Here is a 12,371-nt window from a genome sequence, read left to right on the forward strand (position 1 = left end):
AAAAATAAAAAGATGATACTTCCGTCCATTTTTTTTTTCAAAATTGAAGGATTTTTACGTCTGCGACACGTGACACCATTAAAATTGCGACATATGGTTATCCTTTTTTTTATTATTTTTTTTAGGCTTTTAAAAAAAAATAAATTGTAGAGATGGCTTGGGCCACATGGGGTTGTCCGCCACCCCATTTTAAACAATTTTGGGGGTGGCCGAACCACCCCTGTGACCCTTTGAGGTGGTTCGGTCACCCCCAAAGATCAAAACATTTTTTTTTCTTTCACTTTGGCCCGCAACCACCCATAAAAAAAAAAAAAAAAAAAAAAAAAAAAAAAAGGTTAAAATTGGCCTCGGAGCCACCCTTAAATTTCTTTTTTTTTTAAAAAAAAAAAAAAAAAAAAAGCTTCAAAATTTTTTTTTTTTTTTTAAAAAAATAGCAACTACTTGTCGCAATTTTAATGGTGTCATATGTCGCTGACGTAAAAATTTGTTAATTTTAGACAGAAAAATAGACGGAGGTACCATCCCTATATTTTCTCATACCACAAATATCACAAAAAAATAAATAAATAAATAACAAAAAAAAATAAAGCTAGTAAACCATATGCGTGTAAAGTATTTAACCCTTATAAGTATCACGTGGCTTTTTATCTCGAGCAATAAGTGTTTTTGTTTTTGTCTGGCAAATGGGAATGCTTATAATCATTTTGGACCGTCCACAAAGATGCCGAATAAAAAGTGTAAGGGAGAAAATGTATTTAATTTTTGTTTTGTTGTATTTAATTGTATATATAATACTATGTTATTTAAATAACATAAATATATATATATATATATATATATATATATATTAACTGAAAATAATTTTTTCATTTAGGTTGAGAATAGTGAACAAGTTTGTGGAAAGTGGGAGTAAAGGCCAGTGGATTGATATCTTAACAGCTTTACATTTAAAAATTTATTAGTTTAATATGAAATCGGAATTACACTTGTTTTTTTTTTTCATTTTTCTTTAATAAATATCAATAATAAATTAAACAATGAAAACGATTTCCCCTACTAGTGATGCAACTTGCAAGACAAAACTAGCTCAATTATTGTACATCTTTTTATTCTTATTGTCCCTTTATTGTTATGTCTAATTTATCTTTTGTTGGATAAAATATACTAATAAATTACACAATGATTACCTCTTTGGAATAATACTGCTTTTATTATAATTCTTTACAAAATTATGTCAACAATTTACATTTTAGTAGTTGTTCTAATATGTTGGGGAATTATCATTCTCCAACCTAAAGTAGGCCCATGAAGCGGCTTTACCTAACCGGATCCAGCGGGTCGCTCTGACCCGTTAATTGGATGTTTCTAGGAAGGTGCGACCATGTTTAGATAGTGAGCCAACCTCTCAAATAGAGGTCACTGCCGGACAGTTAAAATTGTTTTAGGATTTGGGACCCCAAAATTATACTAAGGGCTCCCCATTACAGAGACACATAAAGTGTGTTCCTCACTAACAAATATGGAGAGTCCGGGGTGGGAGATTCCCACATTTATTGAGATCTTTGTCATTTATTAAGCCATAGTTTAGCAGGTCAAATCAGGTAAGAAATTCGGCTGGGTAATAGTACAACGCATCATTCCTTAGGCCGCCTCATCATGCCAAATGAGTCAGAGCGCCATAAATGGTCGTCGTTCATGTCATGTTCAATCACTGTTCACCAACGTCGAATGAACAGTAGACTGAAGATTAAGAGAGCTCACATGTGCGAATCAATAAAAGACGGATGGTATAATAGAAGCAAAAAAGGGGTATCAACTAACTCCAATAACATTTATTCTCCCTCATAAAAAGCTCTCATTGACTTTACAATCGGAGGAGGCGTTGCGGGCCAACTTCCACTAAGCCTTTGTTGTTTTGTAGGTTATACCATTTGAAGCTTTGAAGACCTATTCAGCACCCGACTTGATAGAGAACCAACCATACGCTGACACGTCACTATTCAAAAACTGTACCAACAAGTATCACATTAACTTTTACATCAGTTTGTAAACGTGGTAAGTATTATATAAACTGTTACGTGATAGTCCACATTTTAATGATTAACATGAATGATATTATTACTATTATTATGTAGGAAATTTACACATACCCCACTTCAAATTACAACTTCATTGTTAATGGGCCTCCCAAACTAGCAATTGTGTCAATGGCCCCCATTCACAAACTACCAAAAAAATGTCAATATCCCCTAAAGCCAACAAAAAGACAAAAATAACCTATTAACCTTAAAAAAGTTTAAATAAGATCCTTATAAATTTGAAAAAAAAAAAAAACAAATTTTTGATTTTTTTTTTTTTAAAAAGCGAATTATTTTTTTGGAAGATTGAAAAAAAAAAATTGTAAAAAAGGAGAAAAATGAAAATCCAATAAAGTGGCCCAAACTGAAAATTATATTAAAAAAATCAAAAAACCTCGGTTTTTTTTTTTTAAAAAAAAATATATTATCTTTTTTTTTTTTAAATAATTATTTTGTTTTTATATAATTTTAAGAATGGTATATGTACTTTTCTATTATTATTATTATTGCTTAATACACTATAATTTGCTTGAGAGAAACATCTCTCGAGTCCTTAAGATTTTTCTCTAATTTGCTCTCTTTCTTTACATTTCCATGTCTCTTTCTTTACATTTCCATGTCTCTGGATTGAGAAATGCTAAACATGAGCCTTCCATGCGTCTCATGTCCGTCACTTTCCAGTGTGGCACTGACAATTTATTAAAAAAATGAAATCACTTTCCAGCGTCTCATGTCCGGACCCACTGCGTTTTCAACATTTTCGAGAGTCGGAGATCTGTCGTGGTTAGAGATCCGGGGTAGTCGGAGATTCACAGTGCTCGTAGGCGGCGCTTGGTCTGTTGGGTGAGAGAGAGAGAGATAGAGAGAGACAGAGACAGAGACAGATGGGTGAGGGATGGTGTCGACCGATGGGGAAAATGGGGGGAAACGGTGGTCAGCAGATCTCCGAGAGAGATGGGTCGCCGGTCCGAGAGAGAGTCTTGCCAGTAGGGTGTCAGTCGGAAAAGATGGAGATGGGTCGGGGACGCCGTTTCGGTCAGAAAAGATGGAGATGGGTCGGGTCGGGGATGCCGTTCATCTAGGGACGATGGTCTGCTGGGTCGCCATTAGTCTGGGGACGACGGTCTGAGAGGGCTGGACGGTGGAGAGGGCCGGACGATGGAGAGGGTGGGCGGCAGTCAGTCGGTGGGGAAGGTGACGGTGGAGAGGGGAGGATTTGAAAAATTGGGGAAATTTTTTGTTAAGAAAAAAAAAGGAAAACAAAATGACACGTGGAAAAAAGACTGAAGAGGGATGGATGGTGCGCATGTGTAGAAGGACTCCTCTAGCTTTGATCCTTTAATTTCCAACCATCAAGCGTGTGCTAACCTTGGCAACACGTCTAGACGTCGTGGCTTACTTGTGGTCAGGACTCTTGGCCACACTCGCGAAAAATCTCCCCCCCACCTAAAAATCAGCTCCTCTTTGGTTTTGTGGTCTATTTATAATAGCCGTTAAAGTTAATTAGACACTACAACGATGTTGGCTTCTTGGGGGGTCACGCTCGCACCATGCTTCTCTAATAAGAGACTTAGAAGTGGGTTTTGTTGCAGAGCTGATGCTCTTCAAAGCCATGCAAATGGAGGCAAAGACAATGATAAAAATAAGTTAAAGAAGAAGGTGGTGATCGTTGGCTCTGGCTGGGCTGGCCTTGGAGCTGCTCATCACCTCTGCAACCAGGGCTTTGATGTCACTGTTCTTGAAGGCAGTCCAGATGATGTTGGTATCCGTGGTAATGAAACACGTTTTCCTTCTTTTTGTTCTTTGCGTTTTATTATCGAAACGGGAATCTGGGTTTCGCTGATGCTAAGAGTTTTCACACGAATCCGATTGTAAAAGACGTAGATTTAATAGCTGAATATGATAACTTTACCATTCATGTTGCTCTTGAATCTTGATTAATCGAAATGGCTGCCAGACAATGATGTTGATGTGTTTGATCCTCAATATATATGTTTTTGTCTATTAGCTGTATCACTCTTGAACGATGTTAATCTAGTAAGAGGGTTTTACTAGCAAATTGGCTCCTTCTCTTGATTGGCAGAGGGTGTTGAATGAAGGTTGTAGAACTTGGAAGAAGAAAACGATGGCAGGAGTTCTTTGTCGTTTGGTTTTGAGTTCTGTTGTCTATAATATCTGGAAAGCCAGGAATGCTATTAAGTATCAAAATGCTCCCAAATCTGAAGAGCAGATGCTCAAGCAGATTTTTTGGGAAGTTCGATCAAGAATTTCTGGAAGAGGGAAGTTTAAGAAGAATAGAGAGAATGTTAAGTTTTGTCATCTCTGGAATGTAGATGTTGCTATTCTTGAATAATTCTAGTTAGTGAGACTTTTGGTTGTTTTGGTTCTGCAGCAGTTTTTTCTGCTGTGTTTGTTGTTCTGTTTTTGTTTCTTGTTGGTTTGTTGTTTGTAACTCTGGTTCTTAGTTGTTAATAATATTGATTACTTATTCATCGGAAAAAAAATTGGGGTACCTTTAGTCTGTAGACTCCCAATTGTGACTTCCTATTTGGGATGAAAGTAGGAGAGTTGATTGGGATGTACCGCGTACGATATGTTAAAGTATTAATTAAATGACTTAATTCTCAATTTATAAGTTTAAGCTTTTGAAACAAGTGAGGATTTAATATGGTATCAGAGCAAATATCCCTGAGTTCAAACTTTGTCTTTATCATTTACACTCATTTCAGTTAAATATTTCACGTGTTGGGCCTCACTTATCGATTGGGAGTTTGAATCCACACATGACTATTGATTTAATACGGTATCAAAGCCAAAAATTATTAATTCGAATCCTGATTCTTACAATTTACTCTCCAATTCAATTAAAATAGTCCACATGTTGTACGGCCCTACACAAGTGAAGGAGAGTGTTAAAGTATTAATTAAATGATTAATTTCTCGATTTTTTATCAGCTTAAGCTTTTGAATAAGTGGTGATTTAACATGATTAATGTTCAAATATGTGCCTAGTATGAGGTCCTTTGATAATGAAATAGGATTCTACTTTGTAGGTTATTGGTCTCCCTACCAAAACATATTTAGCATTGTTGATGAGCTGGGTATCAGGCCCTTCACTAACTGGACAGCATCTGCACATTATTCAGGAGAGGGGTTGGAGGTAATTACCTTGTTGCTTTTATCGTGTTGTTGAACTAGTTACCCAAATTGATGAAGACTTGATTTGCAGACACTTTCTCATGGTTCCTAATTTATTGCACGCTAGTTTAGTGGTTCTGATGTTTTTCTCTATGAGCCTTTTTTTAGTAGTAGAATGGTGTTGAAAACTTATAGTATATAGTTTTCATCTAACAATTTCATTGAGTTTGAGATGCATGGCCTAGTGTTTTAACAAAACCAAGGTTATTCTGCAGGTTGAATTTCCAATATTCAAAGATTTGCCTCAATTGCCGACTCCGTTGGGAACATTATTTTATACTCAAGTATGCCTAACATTGTATCCTTCCTATATTTTTCCTTATTTGTTGGAAAAGTATATTTAACCTTGTGTACATATTAATCATTGTTGCATTGTGCAGTTTGCTCGGCTCCCATTGGTGGATAGGTTAACATCACTTCCTTTAGGAGCTGCAGGTACAGCCTACTGTTAAAACCTAGATTTTGCCATTTACAGAGCAATGAATCTGCTGACTACAAAAGTAAAGTGAACCCTCATGATTTGATTTTCATTTATGGTGGGATATTACCGCTAGTTGTTCCTTTTTTTTTTCTTTTTTCTTTTTTGCCTTTTCTCAACAGAGAGTTCATTGCCGAGAAAATCACAAGTTGTTACATCTGGTTTCTCCATCTTACTGCAATGGGACCACACTATTAATTTATCTTTCAAATAATTTCCCTCACAACAAGTTGTGTATAGATTATTTTAGGTATATTAAGTACATATAACAGGACTTCAGTGTCCTCCATCACCCTCTATTGCATCTGGACAACTACAAACCACTGTTGATGTCTTTTGAACTTTCTATGGCTGATGTTTATTACCAATAACATCTTGAAAAATACAACTAGCATCAATAATTACATAATGTTTAAGACCATTATGAGACCCAATGCGCTGTATTTGGACTTCTGGTGAGCTGCCTCAGGTTAGGTTATAGTAATATGACATAAGTTATGGTTCTAATTGATTTCTTTACTTTTTTTTAGTAAATGCTTTTTTATACTTTAGATGTCTACTTTTATATTCCATCCCTTTAAACTTGTGATGGTCTCCATTCCATGCTTCTCTCAAGAATAAAAATAGCTATCAGTATTTGAGTTACAAGTTTGCGATCCTTGGCAATTTAAAGGGAAATTGTTAAAGGCTGTTCTTCGATACTTGTTATTTCCTTTCACTCATTAGCGCTTTTCTTTCTTTCTTCTTCTTTTTTTTTCTTTTTTTTTTTTTTTTGGCAGTAATTGACTTTGACAATACCGAAACAGCATGGAGAAAATATGATTCAAGTAAGGATCCCCTCTTCATATGATTATCTGTTATCACCAGTGAATAAAATCAAACGAAGTTTGAAGTATCTTATACCGAAGTTTAACTGTTAGTTACTGCAAGGGAGCTTTTTAAACAGTTTGGCTTCTCGGAAAGGCTTTATCAGGATGTTTTTGGTCCATTGCTTCAAGTGGGTTTATTTGCTCCAGCAGAACAATGTAGTGCTGCTGCAACTCTCGGGGTGCTATACTACATCCTTGCCCACCAGGTTTGATGGGTTGAGTTCCTTGCTAGAAGACATAAGATTTTGCACAAGTCTCTACAGCCAGTTGTGTAGATTTCTGATTAGAAAGTTAGGCTGTGAATTGGCATTATATCTTGAAGTGTGATAATGAAGCTGTGATTACCACCGTGCAACTAAGAAAGAAAAGAAAAGGATATAACAAATAAAAAAAATGCATGATTCCCTCAATCAAAGTATCAAATTTACATACCTGTGTGAAGTTTTTCAATTGCAAATCTTATTGAGACCAAACATGTGTCAGATCCATTTCTCCCAGTATAACATATGGGCCAAGAAATAATAATACTGGACCATCTAGGATACTTTATGTTCCACCACAAGAACACTACAACAGTTTACACTATCATATATTAACTAGGTAAAATTACCTGACAATATGGGAGGAATGAGGGTAAGAGTACCAAAATGGACCATAAGGTCATTCACAAAATAATTTCGGAGGCCATTACAGGAATTTTATCAGGTTGAATGAACCCATAGAGTTGCAGGTACTGATGTTACAAGTTTACAACTGTAAAATTATCTTCCTCTACCCAGTGGTTAAGTGTTATATGGCCCATGAAACTTGAGGATGTTGTAAAACAACATCTGAAAAGGAATTTTTCTGCACAAACTTTTCTGGCTTAGGAGTCAATGGAAGTATGGAACACAAATGATATTTGAAAGAAAAAAATGAAGGTGTGCTCAACCTAACATTTTTCTCTGGGCATGTTGCTAGAAATTATAATGTTTTCGGTTAACCTTCAAACTTATGTAAACTGGCTGGAAAACATAATGCAAACATCCATACTTTTGCATCATTGTTCAGTAATGTTTCCTGATGTTTTCTGCATTTTCTTAAGCTGAAGCTATGTCCTTTTCTATGTGGATGATGTAGAAAGATTTCGACTTGGTATTTTGTCGTGGGACAGTCAAGGAAAAGATTTTTGCGCCTTTGATTGACTTCCTGAGGTCTAAAGGTTGTGAAATTCTGGAGGGTAAAAAAGTGACAGATTTTTTCTTTAATGAGGAAACAAGTTGTATTTCAGAAGTAGTTTGTGGCAGAGAGTCGTATAATGCTGATGCAGTTATCTTGGCTGTTGGAATATCCAGACTCCAGGAAGTTGTCAAGAACAGGTGCATTTTTCAGGATTTTGTACACTAAATTAACTCCCTTATAATTTTATATTAACTTGAAATGGTTTCATCTAGTTTAGTTGAAGTATTAACTTACTCCGCCATAGTTCGATGCTCCATATGTTCAAAAAGAAGAATTGGTGAATAGTGTTACAATCAGACAGGATCTAGACCACTTTTTGCAATCATCCTTATAGAGACCAATTGGCATAATGCTTTCGGCAGTTCTGTTCCTACTTTAAAATATTGAGCAGTATGTTAGAGCTTTTGTTAACCCTGTTCTTGCCATCTTCTTTTAACTGGAAATTGAGTTCTGTATAGTGCAGTACTATGTAGAAGGGAGGAATTTCTGAAGGTTTTAAACTTGACTAGCATCGATGTAGTCACTGTCAAGCTTCGCCTTGATAGGAAGGTGAGTGTGGGGAAGTCCTTATTTCTAACCTTATTTTCTTATCACTACATATTTTACTTGTCTTTAGGACCTATGGTACAGGAGATCGCTTAGAGATGATAGGTTAAGAACAGAAACTTTCAAATATTATTAGCCATTGCAACCCAAAATTTTAATATATTTCCATTGTTTAATTCTTTTATTATGTTTAATTTTTCAAGTTATGGGGGATTCTTGCATCTGCACATACTATAGCCTATACGCATGGTTGTTTATAAACTAAGCCAATGGTTGAAATGTAAAAGGGCCTGCTCCAAGTCACCTGTTTGACTACTCACTCAGCTCGCACTAAATACCAAATAGATATACATCAAAAAATTAAAAATAATAGTAATAATAATAAAATAATAAAATAAAAAATTGATTTCTTCTGTATAATAGTAATATAAGAGAACAAAAAGATTAGGTAACTTTAACTTTACCAGAAATATGTCTTTTTTTCCCTTCTTTTGTTATGTGTTTGCAGTTTTGATTGTTGGACCTATTGCTTTGGTCCAATTTCATACACCCTGGCAGGTTATGCCTGTCAATTGTCATATATGTGCTCGACAAATCTGGGCTACAGTTTATCTAGATTAAATGACTTAGATTGTCTGACATTAAGATGTATAAGATTATCGGTTCTATCATATTGCTTCAGAGTCGTCCCTGTAGAAAATATGCCGCTCGCTTTAGTTTCATACAATTGAGTACTGTTTCTACTCATGTTGGCTTGAACTCCAAACCTCCACATTTGAAAGGAGGAGAAGTTACTAATAGGCTACCGGGCTATTAATACTTTTTGCTAATTTAAATAGACTCCTATTGGACCAACAATTTCTGGCAGTACAATTTAATATATTACTCATGGCTTCTGCAGATTCCTTTATATAGTATCAAAAATGCTTTCCTTGTTCTAAAGTTCATTATAAGTGATAGACTCCACATTTGTGCAGGTTAAAATCCCGAATGCAAGTAATGCTTGCTCTGGATTTGATGAATTTGGCTGGACTTTTTTTGACTTGAACATAATTCATGATGAGCATAAAGATGACCCAGTAACAGTCCTACAAGCTGATTTTGTGAGTTTCATGATTTGTTTTTTATTCAAACTAATAAGAAAAAAAAAAAAAATGTCAGAAATGAAGGTTTATCATTTTTTTTTCTCAAAATATATTGTTTGTAGTATCATTCCAACGAATTGTTGGCGATGAAGGATGAGGACATAGTTGCAAAAGTGATGTCTTACCTCTCAAAGTGCATCAAGGATTTTGAGTACGCCACTGTGATGGATAAGGAGATAGGAAGATTTCCACAATCTTTGACTCACTTTTTTCCAGGTAATTTAAGGAATTATTATAGTGGTAAGAATCCTAAATGCCCAACCAAGTAATGCTAGCATTCCTTGATCTAAAATATCTGTAGATTTTTGGATATAAATTTGTATAGAGGGCAGACAAATGACTTAATTCTACTCTTTTTCTACCGAATATCGGCACTATTTTTGAGCATTTCATTGATTTTCTATTAAGAAAGCTTCAAATGTCTAGGAAATTATCCAAGAGTTAACTGGGTCCCAGTTTATTCACAGTTTACTTTTACTCCTTATATCTTTAACATCGTCTCCGTTTTTCTTTTCTTTACATTAAAATATTAATTTAAATGATTTTACTCACCGTTTCCTATTAGCTCAAACTTTTTGGGATAAATAGTGGTTTAACACTTTGCTTGCGCTTTTTTTTGTAGGCTCATACAAGTACATGATGCGCGGATCTACATCTTTCCCAAATGTGTTCATGGCCGGAGAATGGATTATAACCCGACACGGTTCCTGGTCACAGGTTGATTCGAACCGTTCCCTTTCCTTTGTTGATTTGTGTGAAAATTATGGAGAGTATGAAAATATGTAACAATGAATGTAATTCACAGGAGAAATCTTATGTCACGGGACTTGAAGCTGCCAACCGGGTGGTAGACTATCTTGAAGAAGGAAGCTTTGCTAAAATAATACCCACAGAGGAAGAGGAACCTCACATTCAAGTCCTTCGCAGCCTCAACAGGAGATTTAATGAGTTTAGAGCCCAAGTTCCGTCGTCCAATTTTTTCCTTCAGTAAACCTGTCATGTCATTGGATTGTTTTATATATTCCAGCTGCACATGTATTTTTTCATTCCGTTTACAGGAATGGCTAATCTGTACTCATGTGGTAGTTGTAATCTTGAAGTTGCACACTTGAACACAGGTTTTGTTCTGGGAAGTGTTTACACCAAAACATGTGTTTGTTCCAATGGAAAGTAAGATTAAGGAATGTGGGATGAATTTTGTTCAGATCAAGCAGATTTTTTGAGTGAAAACCATGACTGCTAATTATTAGAGCTCAGATAAATAGATCAAATCGGTAAATGTTAGAACAGTTGACCGTGTGTCGAGGTAACGGTCGGAAGTACCAGTAAAAAGAAAAGAATTTAACAAAAGAGCTTGTCGGAGCGGACCGGCTGGAGATAGCTCCGATAAATTAGTTAGTATGAATTAAAGGGTATAATTTTAGAAAAAGACAAAAGTAGGGTCCAAATAAAGGAGCCAAAAGTTCCTTTTTACCTGACATTTACCGCTCTTTTTAATAAGTTTTGCCGTAGCCGTTTACCATGTGTTACATCTTCATTAGAAATTTCCTTGCAAATATTTCTTACACCCCATGACCCTATCATGCCTATTACCCCATGCTCTATTTAACTTTAATAAACTGAATTTAAAAAAATTATTTCAACCAAGTTTGGAGAAAATTTGTCTGTTTTCTATTTTCTTGACCACATATTTTCCAATTGTATTCCACTGATTGGTTAAACACTTTCGAAGTCCCATCTTAGTTCCTAGACTACAATGCCAGGCTGAAAAACGATAAAATTTTCGGAAGCTGCAGTGGACCCCAATCAGCTGTCCGTGTTCCCATAACAGACTGGACTATATCACTCTACAACCGGTCCTATTATAGAGTGATTGAACTTGTTTACTGTATATATCTGTAAATAATTCTCTTTAAAAGGACAATAAAATCTTAATTTTTTATTTTGAATTAAATAATTCAAATTTTAGTATTCCATAGAAATTTTATTATTATTATGCAATATATTATAAAGAATTTAAAACGTGACACATTCTTCTGCATTAACGATGATTACTGATTTAATTAAATAATTCAAATTTCACAATTATATAGTATAATTTAATTAAATACAATAAATTACTATTAAACTAATTAGATTCATTCATTCTTAAAGATAAGTGATAATTTAACAATACATTATAAATTTTGAGCTCGAACCTTAATTACTCAATTCAGTTAAATATAATCGTGTGTTGATTTCATATGCTAGAAAAGTATTAAAATATTAATTATATGAATAAATTCATCATTTTCTATCCATTTAAATTTTTTGAATAATTGGCGATCTAACAATTATTAAAAAAAAAAATTAAAATTTTGTGCATCCACAAAATGTAATAATGTTTCATTCTTCCCGACTTATATAACTAAAGTAGAATATCATTATCTAATGTAAAATCTTATGAAAAAATAAATAAATAAAATTGAGTCTATAAATGGTTCAGCACGAAAGAAGAAATTTTGAACAAAAAGATCGTTGACATTGGTTGGATGCTAAAATCCTAACATCTCATATTCCAAAAATTTCATTAATAATATTTTTTGAGTAATTAAAAATAATTTTTTTAAAAAAAATCCTCTAATATTATTTTAAAAATATTGAGATCAGATCACACACAATCACTGTCAGCCACGTCAACTCACAGCAACCAACCAAATATCCCCCCGGCCATTTACGCAGTAGACACCAGTCGTTCTTGTCTTTTCTCCATCAATATTCATTCATCACAAAAATTAAACAATTTAATTTACATTTCTAATTTACTTATAAATTTTTATTTATTCACTTTCTCGTT

At 34.5% G+C, this 12,371-nt stretch overlaps 1 protein-coding gene across 1 annotated transcript; it reads left to right on the forward strand.

The window, feature by feature from the left end:
- The first annotated feature begins 3,450 nt into the window (after positions 1–3,450).
- LOC133880939 (uncharacterized) lies at positions 3,451–10,719 on the forward strand. The gene is made up of 12 exons (XM_062319907.1): positions 3,451–3,849; positions 5,132–5,238; positions 5,492–5,560; positions 5,657–5,711; positions 6,534–6,581; positions 6,675–6,829; positions 7,743–7,981; positions 8,303–8,393; positions 9,368–9,493; positions 9,598–9,751; positions 10,158–10,252; positions 10,341–10,719. Exons 1-12 carry the CDS (start codon positions 3,597–3,599, stop codon positions 10,524–10,526), a joined length of 1,578 nt encoding a protein of 525 aa, XP_062175891.1. The 5' UTR covers positions 3,451–3,596; the 3' UTR covers positions 10,527–10,719.
- Positions 10,720–12,371: the final 1,652 nt, after the last annotated feature.

This window comes from Alnus glutinosa, chromosome 11, assembly GCF_958979055.1.
Source record: "Alnus glutinosa chromosome 11, dhAlnGlut1.1, whole genome shotgun sequence".
In the NCBI taxonomy this organism is placed as follows: Eukaryota; Viridiplantae; Streptophyta; class Magnoliopsida; order Fagales; family Betulaceae; genus Alnus; species Alnus glutinosa.